This window comes from Macaca nemestrina, chromosome 5 (assembly GCF_043159975.1).
Source record: "Macaca nemestrina isolate mMacNem1 chromosome 5, mMacNem.hap1, whole genome shotgun sequence".
Lineage (NCBI taxonomy): Eukaryota > Metazoa > Chordata > Mammalia > Primates > Cercopithecidae > Macaca > Macaca nemestrina.
This window is the reverse complement of record NC_092129.1, coordinates 32,844,442-32,862,678: the sequence shown is the minus strand read 5'-3', so window position 1 is coordinate 32,862,678 and position 18,237 is coordinate 32,844,442. Positions and strand designations below refer to the sequence as shown.

General features: G+C 33.9%; 1 protein-coding gene across 14 annotated transcripts in view; it reads left to right on the top strand.

Annotated features, from left to right (window-relative positions):
- The window catches only part of LOC105465585 (protein tyrosine phosphatase receptor type K), a 558,841-nt gene that overhangs the window by 331,908 nt on the left and 208,696 nt on the right, over window positions 1-18,237 (top strand). For all 14 annotated transcript variants that reach the window (XM_071096434.1, XM_071096427.1, XM_071096433.1 and 11 more), the window contains exon 7: window positions 4,470-4,763. In XM_071096434.1, coding sequence (XP_070952535.1) covers window positions 4,470-4,763 — 294 coding nt within the window. The remainder of the gene's footprint in view (window positions 1-4,469; window positions 4,764-18,237) is intronic.

The window sequence follows — 18,237 nt, the reverse complement described above, 5'->3', positions numbered from 1 at the left end:
AGAAACTTTCATAGGTGAAGTATTTTCTGCTCACAAGCTTTCTACCAAACTGGCGAAAAAGTGGAGTTGAAATATCTGGCAGGAGGAAGGATGAGATCATGTCTGTGGTAGGCTGAAAAATGCCCCCCAAGTAGATTCTAATCCTTGGAACCTGTGAATGTTCCTTATATGGAAAAATGATGTTTGCAGATGTGATTAAGTTAAGGATGTTGAAATTGTGAGAAGATCCTGGATTATACGTATGGGCCCTAACGGCAATCACAAGCATCCATATCCATATGGAAGGCAGAGGGAGATTTGACTACAGACAGGAGAGGAGAAGGCAATGTGAACAAATGAAAGGAATTTGGAGGGATGTGGCCACAAGACAGGAATACCAGCTTCCACCAGAAGTTAGAAGACTCAATCAACTGATTTTTTCCTAGAGCCTTTGTAGGAAGTATGGCCTTCTGACAGCTTGATTTTGATCAAGTGGTACTGATTTCAGATTTCTGGCTTCCAGGACTTGGAGAGAATGTCTGTTGTTTTAAGTCACCAAGTCTGTAGTAATTTGTTGCAGCAGTCATCGGAGAATAATGTACTATCATTGCCTCCTTCTATAGTGGTAGGACTGATCCTAGGATACTTTATGTCAAGGCCCCATTGACAAATAAAACCCTTAGGAAGGAGGTAGGATTGAGAGGTATTTAATTTATCTAATTGAGAAACTAAATGTAGAAGTGATTTTGCCTTGACATTTACTTTGTGCTGACTTTTTCTGGATTTGTAGCTTCTATTTCTTATTCTGCATTTTATTAATTAACTGAATTTTGGTAAGTGACACATGTGTTTGTAAAATAGCATTATATTAGGAATAAAGGAATGGGAATATTCTTTCATAATGATTTGCTTGATTTCAAGACACTTTTAAAAATTATTTGAAATAAAAACAAATAAAACAATTTGAATATATAATTGGGGTTTTATAATAGGTTCAGATCTAGAATAATGAATGTAAGTCATTAATTGAAAGTTAATTGGTAACATTGGCAAAGTTTATCTTATAGTTTGGGGATTGCATGCTTCAGTTGATACCTCCTGTACAACTGGGATTTATTCGCACCACACCTCTGGGTCTGGTTGTGTATTAAGTTATGAAGAATATTAATATTGCTGCAGAACAATTACTTGTTCATTTGTGAACTGATTAAAATTCATGCATAATTTGTGGAAATGAATAGAGATTTTATAAATAAGCCCCATTGTTCTCAAGGGCCTGAAAACAAAATACATATGCTAATATAAAGCTACTTTTTACCTCCAACATAAAAATTTAATATGTAGTGGTATATTAACCTCATTAATGCTAGATTTTACATCTGAAAATCATGCTGTTAATCAATATATATGCTTTTAAGTCTCTCTTAACATCGCCACATTTCCAATGAGCAATTGCTTTGATTGCTGGATTGCCCCCATTTTTGGCCTGACCATGGCAAGTAAGATGGAAAACTGGCCAGAGTGAACTACTACCCTTCTGACCAAGTCTTGACTGATTACATCAAACTCATTTCTTCATGTACAAACAACACTAGTGTTGAATATTTATTTTCATTGTTAAAATGTATATGCTATATGGCAAAACAGAACAAAGCAACCTAGCATCACACAGGGCTTGTTGTTGTATTTAGGAGTTGAGTCTTTAAAAATTCTTCAAATAATGCCTAGTGCACTGATGAGGAAATTATAATATGAAGTTAAATAATATATTTAAGATTACACCGCTATTAATATGTAAGCATTTTTTCTAATTAGGTTTCCAGACTACAAATTTTTGTTTTCTTTTATATGTCACTTCCCTAAAAATAGAAATGTTGGAATTAATGTTATGCTTTACTTTTTCACTTATTTCTCTTCTTTCTTTCACTTGTTTCTTATGTTGTGGTATGGCTATTTTTTCTTTCCTTCCTCTCTCATCTTCTGCTCTCCTCTTAAGTTTTCTCCTTATTTTCCATAGCAATAGTGTGCAGAGTTTTGATTGGTGAGATTCAACATTTGATATACACACATAAGTTCACGTTTCGGAATATCTATAAATTTATGATTAACCATGTTTTGTTATGTATAATTCACTTGGCACATTGTTCCTGTTTATTCTACCCCTACACTGGGGTAGAACCCTAGTGAGCTGTAAATTTAGCATTCTCTCCTACTTAAATTAGTTAGTATATGAGCCATCTGGAATGAAAACAAACATTGCACATATGAGGCAACTCAGTTTATTCACAAAATACAGACTGCTTCTTAAAATATGTGCAGCATTTAGGTAATCTCGGAAGACATTTACATTTTTTTCTATTATGTTCATTTCTCGATTCAGTTTCATTTTAGTTTAGGGTTTGAGAATACATCAACTTTCTCCCTGTCTATGAAAACTTTTTAAAACTCTGAGTATAAAAGTTGTTAGAGCAGCTGGTAAAATTTCATGGTATGAAATGTCTAGTTCTTTCTGTAGTTCATAAATGAAAATTCTAAACTGTTTATTTCATTGAAACTTTTTTCTTTTGTGAATAACTTCTCCATTGAATTCAGTTGTGAAAATGGAAAGACCTCACCTGCTATGCAATTTTGACTACATATTGTTTAAACAATTTGCAAACTATCAGGAATGGATGTTGTAGTTAAAGTTCATAAATCATGTGTTAACCACTTTTCTATAGAAATTATAAATGTTTGCACTTCATATAGCATATGTTATCATCTTTGATCTTAGTTTTGTTTTTGTTTTAAACATGAGCACAGTGAATCCCAAGGTCATGTGGTTCTACCAATAATTAGTTTAAAAGTTATTGCCATAATGAGCTATGAGTACTTGTGAGGAGTAACTTATGTCCTTCAAGTGATTTTGGACAGAAAAGTATTGATATCACATTCGTGATTTAGCAGTCTATTTTTCTATATAAATTTCAGTTTAAAATAATGAATTCATTGATTTCTTTTTACAATGTCTCCCCTGCAATGTTATATGGATACCCAATGTGTAGGACAGCCTAACAATTAATAGCTACTCAGTTAATGTTTGTCCATATGAATTTTGAAAGAATCTTCTTGAAAATTACTTTAGCCTGTGTATCAGTACAGACTAGGTAATCTTATTCCTAATTTTAAGGTTGTTTGTAAGTCAGAGGCTTTTATGCTAGAAAACTATACTTTTATACAGTCAGGTTTAACAAGAAAATCCTGGTCTGCACCTGAACATTTTTGTTTCATTTAAACTGGCATACGAAGGTTCAACCTGTCTACAGGCCTTGTTTGCATTATTTTTTTTTCATGCAATGCATTGCCATTGAAATAAAAAATCCGACTAGACAGATATTGATTATGTGCTCATGACTTCCCTCTATTTGTGCCTTCTTCAGTCCACCCCATACCTGGAGTGGATTGGGATGAGGGAGCATTTTGTGATTGTGTTTAATAGTTTTACTTTATGTGTTTTGCTCCAACTCTTAAAAGAAAACTTTTAAATCAATTTTTGAGCAATTACTACTTTATTAAGATTAACACTTTCTTTAGGTCTTTTGACTTTCCCAAGAAAAGTGAGAAGTGTTCCATGAATTCAGAGAACTTCTTGACTTATTACTCCTTTTGGAAAGACCATACGAACAGAGCTATAGCTGTTGAGTCCTTCATAAAGTTCAGTGTCTCATAAAGTTCAGTGTCTCATTTCAGTGACATTGTTCTAATGAAAGAAAAAACGTGCCTTAATATGTCATTCATAATTTCTGTAAATCCAAACACTGAAGTAATGTTTTCCAAAGTTTCTTTCAAGCAAAATATCTTAAGATATCAAAAATTAAATTATAGTGTGCCTTTGACATTTGAGTTTAATAGTTGGTGAATTGCCTTATCTTATGCTGCTCCCAAAAGCCACTGATGTTTAGTGATTTGTGATTGTGCCTAGGTGTAAATTTAAGTTTGTCATACTGTGAGGCAGGTTTGTGGAAACAAGTTAGCACCCGGCATCAGTTTCTGAGTTCAGTTATGCTATTCTTTCTTCCTTTACTCATCTGTAGAAACTGTGAAGAAGTAGCAAGGAAAGCAAACAGAAAAATACCTCTTGGTCATAGTTCATGAATGAAATAAATTGTGAAAGATCAACTCTACTCTCTTAGAAGCTAATTAGAGCTATCCATATCTAAATATTTTATTTTTATTTCCTTTGTATACTGTGCCTTTACAAGTTTATCTCCTGAAAAAAAAAATGTGTTTTCAATAAAAGAAAAAATATGTTAAAATGGTCATATGTACCTGCAAACTTATATGTTCTATAAAAGTACAATTGTCACATCATGCACATTCTAGTTTTCTTTTAAGTATTTAGTTTGCATTTCTAATAAATGTTCTATTAAGCATTTAAACCTTATTAGACATTAATATATCTGTGATTATTTTAAATCTTACTAATTGAAGTGCACACTCATCTCTCCTAGAACCACCAAGACCCATTGCTCCTCCTCAGCTGCTTGGTGTTGGGCCTACATATTTGCTGATCCAACTAAATGCCAATTCGATCATTGGCGATGGTCCTATCATCCTAAAAGAAGTAGAGTACCGAATGACATCAGGATCCTGGACAGAAACCCATGCAGTCAATGCTCCAACTTACAAATTATGGCATTTAGATCCAGATACCGAATATGAGATCCGAGTTCTACTTACAAGACCTGGTGAAGGTGGAACGGGGCTCCCAGGACCTCCACTAATCACCAGAACAAAATGCGCAGGTAAGACTGAGTAGCAGGCCTTTCTAACTTGTGAAGGAATCTAGCATAAGACACATTAATACATGCAGTATTGAAGGTTCTCCTTATTTGATATATGATATAGTCACACTAGTAAGAGTTCCAATGAATTAGGTAAATCATCACCTTCATTATGTCATAATTTGACTGATTTGAGAACATGGGAGTGCTTCTCTATTATCAATCCATGATTATTATGAATCTAGAGTCTTTTATTGGCATGGTAATTTTGGTGAGCCTGCTACATATTCAGTCCAAAAATCTCTGATAGCTGTAATTGAAAGTATTATTAGGAGAAAAGATCAATGTAGTTCAAGCAAATACCGAATATGTTTTTTATCATGTGGAAATTCTATCCCTCAGTAATTTTGTTATAGTCAGTGTAAAGGCCACTTCTTATAATATGGAAAAGAAAAGTTAGTCTGGACGATGCCTTGGTGAGATAACTGTTTTCTTCGGAATGTCCTGTTGTTGAGGACAACCTCGGGAGCTTGACACCCGGCTGCAGAACACAGAGAGATTTTCCTTACATTTTAAGCCTTTCTATTGCCTTCCTCATGACTAAAACTGAGTAGTGAAAATAATAGCATATGGAGAAAACACAAAAAATAAAAATGAAAAATTATATATAACCACACATCCTGGTTCTTTACCATGTTATAATGGGAGGAATTGTTAGCTATGAATTAAAAGCCAAGAGTTTAAATATCTAAGTTACTTGAGTACAGTTTTAGCGTAGTGTGTATTTTGTCTTTTGTTTCTTGAGCATCTGTTTGTCATTGACAGTATCGTTGGGCTACCCACCGGGGTACTGAGCTACAATCCAAGCAAAATCCGTTCGGTTACCTGATGTATTAAAGAATAAAAATTCTTTAATCCAGAATAATACTTATATATCAAAAGCTCTTGCTGAAAGATATTCACTAATAGGAAATTTAACTTCTCAACTGTTAGCCTGAGACTTAGATGATAGAGAGTCCAATAATTTGCTGATTGCTGTATACATTTATCTGGTGGTTGAAAAGGAGCTTAAGATAGAAGATGTTGGGTAAATCTCCATGGCTCAGCCTAAATCTCACAATTTGCTTTTCAAATATTCTGTATGGCTATGTCCTTTCAATCGAGGTCATGTGACAAATTGTTTCTATGATAGAAGGTAAACTTCCCAAGGGAGAGGCAAGTTGACTCCATAATCTCAACTACTCAGAGAAATCATTTAAAGAGGAAGCAATTTGGAAACTAAAAAGTAGTTCACTCTCTATTCCAAAATTAATATCCCATGCTAATATGCAAAATTGAATTATGGAGTCAATTTTACTAAAAATATTGCATACATATGTTTTCTAATAAAATTATACTTTTCTACATATATATAAATTTATAATGTATATATAAATTGTAACAATGTTGACAATTTGGTGTTCCATTGGTTTCCCTCTTGACTTCCTTTGCCCAAACTGCTTTCTTCTAAGTATTTCACCTGCTTTATTTTTTATTTTTGTCAAAATAGATCTTTAAAAAATTAGCATTACCACACAGTGTATTGTTAATATAATGTAACTTTTGTTTAACTTAGGAATTATTTGAAATTGGTTCCAGATGTGAAAGCCATGGAGATTGCATGTAAATAATGTGTTTTAAAGCCAATTGCATGTAAATAATGTGTTTTATAACTGGCTTACCGTGTTAAGTGGATAAAACATGTTAATGAATATTGATTTATCCCTATGCTTATGTTCTGAGTGGACGTTAGACTGTTTAAGTAAAAATATTACTATAAAGTGCTTTGAAGTAGTTTATTCTGAGAATAGCCTTATCTATGTGAGAGGCGATAGAGGATAATTAACTTACACTCATAGCTGCTTTCTTGTCTCACTCTGTTGTCCAGGCTAGAGTGTAGTGGCGCGATCTTGGCTCACTGCAGCCTCTGCCTCCCGCATTGAAGCAATTCTCCTCTCTCAGCTTCCCAAGAAGCTGGGTTTACAGATACGCGCTACCATGCCCGACTAATTTTTGTATTTTTGTAGGGATGGGTTTCACCATGTTGGCCAGGCTGGTCTCGAACTCCTGATCTACAGTGATCCACCCACCTCGGCCTCCCAAAGTGCTGGAAATACAGCTGTGAGCTACCGTGCCTGGCCCATAGCTGCTTTCTAACTTATAAATGCCTTGATGTTTTGGAATTATACTAGTCTTTTTATCTGATTCCTTTTCTGAGAAACATTTAATTTGTGTATTCTTTGTGACATAAAATGCTTTCAGGCTCAGTCACTTGTAGTTTTACTCCCAATGGTATTAAGTTTGTTTTTAAAACTATCTTTCACATGTAATGAGTCTTTATCACACATGTTTACTATAGCTAATTAATGTCCTCATAAGGTATGTCTGCAAGATTTTGGGGGAGGGAAGTACTTATAGACTAGATTTTTCTGCAAATTTGAGAGGAACCATGGTTACTATTTCATCAGGAATGTCTACTAATCTTGCTCTATTATTAGAAAAGAAAGAGAAGCTTATGTAAGTATATGTTGTATTAATTTTTAAACAGTCTATAAAAAGGAGACATGGAACATAATTGATGTATATAGTATAATTAAGTAAAAAGTCAATGATAGTTAGCATTATGATGTATGTCCATCTACTTCCCTTCTTTAAGATCCATTTCTCTTTCCCCAATTTTCGGGTCCCCCAGACTTGAAATTACCAGTACCACAATTGGCCTCAGCCCAGAAGCTCATATCAACGAATAGAACACAGTTTATGTTAACTATGATATTAACTGAATTTTACTACAGATTGCAGAAACTTTAAATGCTTCGTAATCTTGGGAAATACCTCTGAGACTCCAAACATAACCTTTGGAGGAAGTTACCATCTAATTCTGTTAAATTCTGCATGCCTAAATACTGGTTCTATAAGAGGAACTGAATACTAGATTTATAAACCATTCTTTTTTAATTAGGACTGGGACTATTCCATGTTATAGCTGTAGAATTTGCCATTAATATCATCTGACTGAATAAATGTTTATTATTTTGAAGCAGCTATTTTAAGTCTCAGCATGTTAGACTAGGTGGCTTTAAAAATAAGTACCAATCAACAAGTAAATTACTTACAATTTACTGTTTTTAAAATTCCATTTTAAGGTATTTGAGGCATTGACCTTTTATTTCTGATAATAGTAAGTGTTTATCTGAGGGAAATCTGTCAATACATAATTTTCCAGCAAGTCAATACAAAGATTTTCCTTATTTATATTAATAAATTTTACATTTTCAAATGAAAATGTAGATTTTTTTGTGGCTAAGTATTGATTAATGCTACTGTAGAATCAACGTATGAATTGAATCTATCATGATATTTTATTTTCACACCAATCCTGTGAGTTAGATATATTATTTTCTCACTTTTTAGTTGGTAAATTTAAGACCCAGGAAACAAAAACAAAACATTGACTTGTCCAATATCAGACAGATGGGCCTCAACTCCTTTTCTCAGACTTTAATGGCCTTAATACTTATTCCTCTTATTCATAGGTAATTTCCTCCCTCTTATAATAGTATAGCATGAGTAAATAACAGCACAACAAATAAGATCTGGAAGAGATGTACATTTTAAAAAATGGAGTCTGCGTGGCTTATTCTCTGAGAAAACATAGGGTAATATTTGCAACTTCAAATTTATTGAAAGCCCAATTGATTAGTGCTTAACTCTCAAATATATGCTGTGTTTTCAATACTTTAAACAGTTAAAGTATAGAAGTGTATTATTTTATCCTTTTCTGAAAATATCCTGTCTGGTTACCAAAGCTATTTTTTTTTTTTCCTTCCAAAGCGCATTATAATCATTTGGTAACTGCAATTAGTTGCTTCAGGGTCTCTGACTTAGGAGAGGTGGTAATTACAGCCTCCGAAGGCTGAAGCCACTGAGGCCTACCTCATGCTTCTCTAGGAACCTGAGAGATATGATTATTTCACTGTTACTTTATACTCTGACCCATACTATTGTTCACATAATGTTTCTTCAGGCACTTCAGAAATTTTTAAAAGGGTATAAATGCGAAGCTGTCTTAAAAGGGAAGTAATTCAAAAACTCCAATGAACAATCAGAGAAAGTATGCTTGCTTTTTTTCGGTGTGTCTATTTCCTCTGGGTATACCATCTGGTATAGAAACTAGGCAAATACTGTTTTTCTTTCTCTTATTAAATGGAAATAAAATATGCCATCATCAGAAATTGTCTGTGTTGCATGCTTTGGCAATTGCATGTTAAAATTGCTCTTTTAAATTGCCTTCTGCTTCTGGGTAACCCATTGTGGAACTGCTTTATGATTAACTGACATTTTAGCAGCATCTCTCTCATAGGGAAGGTCAAGAGTTCAGAGTGTCCAGAACATAATACATTTACGCAGTTGGGAAAACTACTCTCTACTCTTATATTGAAGTTCAATGCTCTTGGCAATTTTCAATGAAGCATTTAGATATATGAAGCAGTGAAAAGGAGAGTGTCTTATTTTAAAAGTAAGCATTTACTAAAAATGCATTTTTTTCTTGTCCTAAATCCAAAATGGAAGGAAAAACAAAACAAAATAATACTCAGGCATATATCAGAAACCACAAAGTGAGAAGTTAAATTTTAGCTTTTAGTCTATAGCACCATCAGCAAAACGGTACCATATATTGATTTTTGCTGTGGTTTAAGATAGTTATCAATCACAAAGACTAGTAACCGTTAACACTCAGCCTAGAGGTTAAAACAAAATAAACAACTCTTCCAAGAATTGGTTCGGTTTCACAATATATGGATGACTTACTATTTGATTTAAATTGTTGGCTTATATCAATGCTTGCTTTAAATTTTTTTGAAATGTATGAACTGCTTATATATGATCTTTATATGGCTTTTTATTTTTTATGAGCAAGAAATTTAAAAGGCAATGCTATTATTATTATTGAAATAAAAAAAAACTAAAGGTAAAAAGCCCTAGGAAAAGTAATGGAAGCAGTTCTTCAATTTTCTTAGGAATCTAAGAATAAAATCCCATTTTTGATTTCTTTTTTGTGAGTAATAACCTAATTTTTGGTTTTTAGATTCTGTAGAGAATATTTCTGTTTGAAAAATATTTATTCAGAAAAGAACTTCTGTTGGCTTCTTTCTTTGTTAACAGTACTGTGTTAATTAATAGGTCTTCAAAGTTATACAACCAATGTCTCGCACTTAAGCTCCTAGGAGTCACTAGGGACCAGATCTATAAAAAGAGTAAATGCAAAGTGAAATGAATAAAATGAGAGCAAACTACATGTTTTTACCTCCTGGTAAACACTGGTGATATTTTTGGGTTTCTGAAAATAGATGGACAGGTGGATTACTGGCTAACTCTGTGCTTGTGGTAGAACTGAGGATGGCAGGTGAGCTGCAGCTAAGTATAACATAATCCACCTGTTGCCTAGTTGTTTGTATGATACAGACTGACATTACTAGATTTGTTTGTAAAAGGATCATCCCATCTCTGGAAGTTAAGGAAGGACTAGAAGCAGAGAGATCGTGAAAACATGCTTACATATATATAAATATAGTTGTAGTCTACTCCATAGCATCTTTTCCATTTCAAATCAGAAACAGGAAATCCATAAATTCCTAGAAAATATTATTCATAATAATCAGGAAGATACTTTTATAAGGGGATTTTAAAGATATGTGTTAAGTGAATAACTTCATTGTTTGAATTACTTTTTCAAATATGTGAATTGTGCAATATTAATACACATGAAAAAATGGTATAATACATTAGATTGGAAGGGAAAATCATGAGAGATTGGAGATAACTTCAAGAGCTACTGTGTATCAGATGGGATGTTTAATTATTTCACAAATTTTAGTGAGGGCCCAAGTTGTACACATTGCCACACACAGGACTGCCGAAGATAAAACATTGAGAAGACAACATTCCTACTCTTAAGGAATTGACAGGCTAGTGTTATAACCATAGCAAAAGATGAGATGGCTGTAGATGTGTGGTATTATTTCTGAGGACTCTGTTCTGTTCCATTGGTCTATATCTCTGTTTTGGTACCAGTACCATGCTGTTTTGGTTACTGTAGCCTTGTAGTATAGTTTGAAGTCAGGTAGCATGATGCCTCCAGCTTTGTTCTTTTGACTTAAGATTGCCTTGGCAATGCAGGGTCTTTTTTGGTTCCCTGTGAACTTTAAAGCAGTTTTTTCCAATTCTGTGAAGAAACTCATTGGTAGCTTGATGGGGATGGCATTGAATCTATAAATTACCTTGGGCAGTATGGCCATTTTCACGATATTGATTCTTCCTATCCATGAGCATGGAATGTTCTTCCATTTGTTTGTGTCCTCTTTTATTTCACTGAGCAGTGATCTTTGACAAACCTGAGAAAAACAAGAAATGGGGAAAGGATTCCCTATTTAATAAATGGTGCTAGGAAAATTGGCTAGCCATAAGTAGAAAGCTGAAACTGGATCCTTTCCTTACTCCTTATACGAAAATTAATTCAAGATGGATTAGAGACTTAAATGTTAGACCTAATAACATAAAAACCCTGGAAGAAAACCTAGGTAATACCATTCAGGACATAGGCATGGGCAAGGACTTCATGTCTAAAACACCAAAAGCAATGGCAACAAAAGCCAAAATTGACAAATGGGATCTCATTAAACTAAAGAACTTCTGCACAGCAAAGGAAACTACCATCAGAGTGAACAGGCAACCTACAGAATGGGAGAAAATTTTTACAATCTACTCATCTCACAAACGGCTAATATCCAGAACCTACAAAGAACTCAAACAAATTTACAAGAAAAAAACAAACAACCCCATCAAAAAGTGGGCAAAGGATATGAACAGACATTTCCCAAAAGAAGAGATGCATACAGCCAACAAACACATGAAAAAATGCTTGTCATCACTGGCCATCAGAGAAATGCAAGTCAAAACCACAATGAGATACCATCTCACACCAGTTAGAATGGCAATCGTTAAAAAGTCAGGAAACAACAGGTGCTAGAGAGGATGTGGAGAAATAGGAACACTTTTACACTGTTGGTGGGATTGTAAACTAGTTCAACCATTATGGAAAACAGTATGGTGATTCCTCAAGGATCTAGAACTTGAAGTACCATATGACCCAGCCATCCCATTACTGGGTATATACGCAAAGGATTATAAATCATGCTGCTATAAAGACACATGCACACATATGTTCATTGCGGTACTATTCACAATAGCAGAGACTTGGAATCAACCCAAATGTCCATCAGTGACAGACTGGATTAAGAAAATGTGGCACATATACACCATGGAATACTATGCAGCGATAAAAAAGGATGAGTTTGTGTCCTTTGTAGGGACATGGATGCAGCTGGAAACCATCATTCTCAGCAGCAAACTATCACAAGAACAGAAAACCAAACACCGCATGTTCTCACTCATGGGTGGGAACTGAACAATGAGATCACTTGGACTTGCGAAGGAGAACATCACACCTGGGGGCCTATTATGGGGAGGGGGGGGGGAGGATTACATTGGGAGTTATACCTGATGTAAATGACGAGTTGATGGGTGCTGACGACTTGATGGGTACAGCACACCAACATGGCACAAGTATACATATGTAACAAACCTGCACGTTGTGCACATGTACCCTAGAACTTAAAGTATAATAATAAAAAACATAACAAAAATATAATAAATGATACAATAAAAATATAACAGTAATCCAAAGAATAGAGAGATAATTTCTGACCAAAAATAATTTTTCCCAAGCACTATTAATTTTTCTAAACAAAGTTGGTTTAATGTTTCCATTGAACAAAGCCATGGCCTTATCCATAATTCCTTACTTGTGAAATAATGCATGAAACAATGTCCAGGCAGTAGTCACCATAAGGATGGTTTGCCTTCCCTCTTTTCCTTCTACTCACAAGTAGGAAATCTATATGGACAGATGGAGGTATTAAAATGAAAGATATAGTTCATATTCTAATTTAAATCATCAAAGTTGTTTGTGTTTTTTTTAAACTTCTGGAGTTCATGGGAGTATAAAAATGTTATTCTAAATTTATATGGAAATTGAGAGACAGAGACAGACAGACTGACTTATAAGGTAATCAACACCTGTACATTCTGCTAATGGTCTATTATGTTAGGAGTTCCCAGCATAAGAGTCATGAAAGTTGAACAAACATGAAATAGCCTTTCCCAGTACCTTTTGGGTTTTACCTCAGGAGTAGGTTGTACAGTTAGTCATACATTCCAATTCATGGCACATTTCCTTATAAGTGGTATCATCAGTAGCAATGTAATTATCTTTACTAATAGAGTTGGGTTATTTTCAGCTTAAAATTGTGTCATCTGACTGACTGGTAAAAAGCAGTTGGTAACCAGTGTTAATGACACCGTATTTATTTATTCATAGTACTGTACCACATGCTGAGTCTGTTAACTGTACCATTAAGTACTCTTTTTATTGGCTTCATTTGTTTTTATTGAATTTTGTATAACTACAATAAATCTTCAGGTAGAAATGATTTGAATAACAGCATCAGCCTCGTGAAATGTTCTTTCCCCTCAAGTCGTAGGTTTTTTATTTGATATCAGGAAGTAGAAATGGCTTTAAAAGTAAAATGGTGTATTTATAATATCTTAAATGATGATAACACCAGGAGGATATGATGAAGACAATGACCTAGATAGAATCTTAAAAGTGTAGATCCAGGCATCAAACTGTAAGGGATGTGTTAGTCACAAAGACAGGTTCAAGAGATCCAGCCTGTGATTTGAGACTTTTCTTTGATGGTGCCATTGGGGTCACTATGAGGTATAGACTTGCTCTTGATTTTCTTTCTCTTTACCTAGAGAATTTACTTCTGTCTTCAATTTTCACTCCTAATTCATATCTTTTGTTGAATTGTAATTTGTTTTCTTTGCTTTGAAATACAAAAGAAATCTCTAAATCAGGTTCTGACAGAAATAAAATGCAGTCATATTTTCTTGGTAGACGTTGTTGGGGGAGGAGGACAGCTTCATATTTATTTTTTGGTCTCACTTATCCATACCCATCCTAGGTATAATTAGCATTTTGGGGGAGTATTGGTCATTCTGTGCCATTTATTGATGGAAAAAAAATGACATATGGATGAATCTCATTATTTTCATCATTTAATTTGACTCATACCTACATGGAATCATCAGCTTAGGATCTCACTTTCTGGTCTTCATTGTCTTCCTGCAAGATATGGCCTTATCATAGCTAATAATCACCAGAGGATAACTCTTCAATCCTCTTTCCTTTCCACCAACCTGAATGTAAACTGCAGAAGGAAAAAAACATATTCAAAGGAAAGAGAAAATGAGTGAATTCTAATCCCATGTCTTCTAATTTATAGTAGACTTTGTGAACCCAGTAAAAAATGAACTTCAAAGGGCAGAAATTCATGCCGTTTATATCACCCTAAGCAAGATCTGTGCAAATTCAGCTGTCACTACATATGATATGGCCTAGAAATCATTGAGTGATGTCCATTTTAATTGTCTCAGCCAAACCATCTCAGTGAAGTTGAGTTTAAAGAACTCATCTTTCGTTCTTTGGCTATGTTATTATTTCCCACTTCTACATAGTCCCTCACTACAACAAAATCATAATAAGCAATCAGAAAACAGTGTATTATTACCTGTTGGTTAAATTATTTTAAGCAGTTGCTATATTCTGTCTTGTTATTCAACCTACCCAAAATTTACTGAAAATCATATTTTTGTTACACATGAACTTATAATACCTTTTGCTAATACAAGGAATATACACACATATGCATATATATATATATATATATATATCTGCACACACTCTCCTTTTAAGAGTAATTTTAAAAATTTAGATACCACCTTAAAAATTATATTAGTGAAGAATATTAAAGCAGAGTCATTGTTCCAGAGCCCTCCTTCCTGATTCTCCATCTCTCTCCTCCAGCAAATTTTGCATTTCATGCATGTGTGTGCATTATGTATGTTTGGATGTTGTGCTTTTATTTGGGGTAGGGGGCAGATACTGATTTAGGGTTTTCTTTCTACAACAGCCAACTCCATTCTGTTTAGGTGGAGAAAATGTGACATGGGTGAACTAGCTATCCGTAAGCTTGATTTCTTTGGAGGGCCCTTGCTGGAAGTCCCATATTCTGTAAAGACTGCACAGAGTTTATGTACCCAAATTATTTTTATAAATTATGTATATATTAAAATAATACATCAAATGTTACAACTAGAATTTAGAAAAAAACTCATTATTTTAGAATGTTTACAAAACTATTGTCATTTTTATCAATGTACTATTATTTTTCTCTGTGCCTGAGAGTATTTTAGTTGTGAAGTACAAAGTATATACAGTTTTATATTCTGCTTATTGTAATTGCCATCATGCAAACCCATTTCCTGTGTTTCTACAGGACATTATCACTATCACTTTAAATGACTGCTTAATATTCTGTTGGATATATACATATATATCTGAATGTATATAACCATTCTTATGTCACTGAAAGTTTGAACTAACTCTCACGATTGGCCATTGAAAACGCTGCGTGAAGATCGTGAATGTACCTTTTTTCCATGTAACTGAAAAGTTCTTGACAAATACTGTTTAACTACTTTTTGAAAGTATTGTATCAATGCGCTTTACTGACAACACAAGTCATATGGTTTTAGTGCAAGAAAGTAGTTTATAATTAATCAAGTCCAACTCCTTTATTAATCATCATTCTGGGCATTTAGTCTCAATAGGGAAGTGATTTGATCAATATCAAACAGCTATTGTATGAGAAAAACCAAGACTATCATTTGTATTGCAATTTTCAACTTTTCTTTTACATGAGTATCTCCTGTATTCCAGACTCTGTCTAAATTACTGGATATTCTATGAGGAAAACTCTGTTCTGTAGCTACTCAAAATCTAGAGAATATGATTACAGTAGCTCACAAGTACTGAGTACTTGCTATGTGTCCGGCACTAATGTAAACTCATAAATGCAAACTGAGGCTGCCTGAATGCATTTCTGTGTTGAGCTGCCCAGAAAGGCTAGAAGGTAGACATGCAAGTTAATAATTAAACCAATAAGCTGTATAATAGATGTGCTTTTAGGCTCTATGAGTGCACAAAACATCTCTAAAATATGAGTATAATTTCATCAAGCAGCCAATCAGTAAAATTGGTTATTTTAAGGTTTGAGAGCCAGTAGTGTCTAGGTTCAAATCTCGCTGTAATCCTTACTAATGTACAAATAATTTAATCTAATGTTTCACTTCTTCATCTATAAAATAAAAATCAATAACTGATCCTGCCCAATTTGATATTTTTGAGCTAGTTGGGCATGTACTAAAGCTTACAATGAATTCATTAAATTTACAGGAATTTTGCCAGCTGGTTTTAAAATGATTATTTTGAAATAAATTATATATATTTACAAGTATATTTTAAACAAAGGAACATGCACTTAAACCTCCTAGTTATTTTAATATATTACACCATTATTTCTATTCTTGGGTTATTTTTGTTTATTTTATCTGTACGTTGGAAATACCATATAATGATCCTCTAATTCTCACCTCTTCCTAGTTTTTACCATAGTGACAATATTACAGCACTGAAATTTTAAGTGCTACAAATGAGGGTTTCTTTTCCCTCCCACTCCCTCTTATTTCTGGATAGCCACAAACATGTTTACAATATTAAACATTTTTCCTTTATGTCGATGGAGATGACTACTGCAGAGTGCTTACTTAGCACAATGTATGACACATAAGAAGTCCATAGTAAATATTAGCCATACTACATTAAAAGTCATTTCATTAAATATATTTTTTCTCTAATATTTTAAAAACTACAAACATGCAGAAATCTGAAGGAATTATACGGTGAACACTCAGATGTCCACCACTATAATTTACCTTTGCGGTATGTGCTATATCACATGTTTATCTACCTTTACATCTTTTTATTCATCTATCAGTTCATCTTAATTCTTAAATAATACATTAAAATATTCTATGTAAGGGAATACATTTTTTAAATAATGAATTGTTTGAATTTTTATTGGAATGCTTAGAATAATTTGTGTTTTATAAAGATTTCTCTAGTGATAGTTTAAGAAAAGGACTGAAAGGAGATTTCAGAGAGATTAGAAGGCTGCCACTTCAGTCTAAGCAAAAATTGATCAGTGCTTGAACTGAAGCAGAGGAGATATGAATTCCAATGAGGAGACAGGTGTTGAAAGAGATTTGATAGGTATCAGTAGAATTTGGTGACACATTGGAAGTGAATTCTGGCTTGGAACATTAAGATATAGTGACAGGTTTTAACTTGAAGGGCTCAAACATTGGGGAAAGTTTTAGAAGGAAAATCTCTGTGCTTATTTTTAGAAACGAGGCATTGGGTTAGGCAGTTATTTTTCTGGGTTTATGGTTCATAGAGAGGGCAGAGAGCAGGATATACAGATTTAAGTGTCATCATGATTTAATTCCTCTTGTGAGAGTCATAAGTATACTATAATTTCCTTGAATTGGAAATTGAAGTAAGTTTCTTTCAACCACATTTTTAGAAATTATAATCTTGTAGGAAAAATTGCATTTTATATGTTAGTATCTTATTGCATGAACTATTCTGATTACTCAAGCCTCCCTGCTCAAGGGCAGAAACTGGTAATGATTTGACCCAGAGACAACTTAAAAATATGTGGCAGATTGTTTTGTGTTCACAAGTATTTAAATTTGTTCAATATGTGATTTATGAAGAGTGATCGGTTTGTTGAATTGTGATTTCTGTAGCTGCATTTTAATTGTTCCCCAGAATGGGTAGCTCAGAGCATTATGTTAAGGGCAGAATCAAATGTAGTTTACTGTTGGTTTTCATCATCCAATCCCAGGCATACTTGCAAGTAAACTAATGTGTGTTGAGCACATTTCTATATTCTTCTCTTTGTTGCTCTCTTACTTCTCGTTGTCCCTCACCCTAATGGTTCCTGGTGCTCATATGCTGTGTATGCACTCTTCAGGTGTCTCCATAGGATGACAGGAGAAGGACCTGAGCATATGGCCCCATGATTAACAGTGCTGGTGTGCCCATTCTTTACTAATATGAAAGTGCAGTTCAATCTTTTTGACAAATACTGCATCATTTCTGGCTTGGCGAATTTTTGTCACTCAAACCTAGTTGATGTATAAGTAGGTTGTGACATGCTGGCTGAAATGACTTTGGATCCACTGTATTGAAGAAAGTAAAATTTTACTTGAATATGTTGATATGCGTGTAGTGTGTGTGTGTGCATGTGTGTGTGTGTGTGTGTATATGTATCTATATTAGATATAGAATATATGTATACATATCTATGTACATGTCACATACTTACATGTACATGTGTGCATATATATGTGCACATCATATACA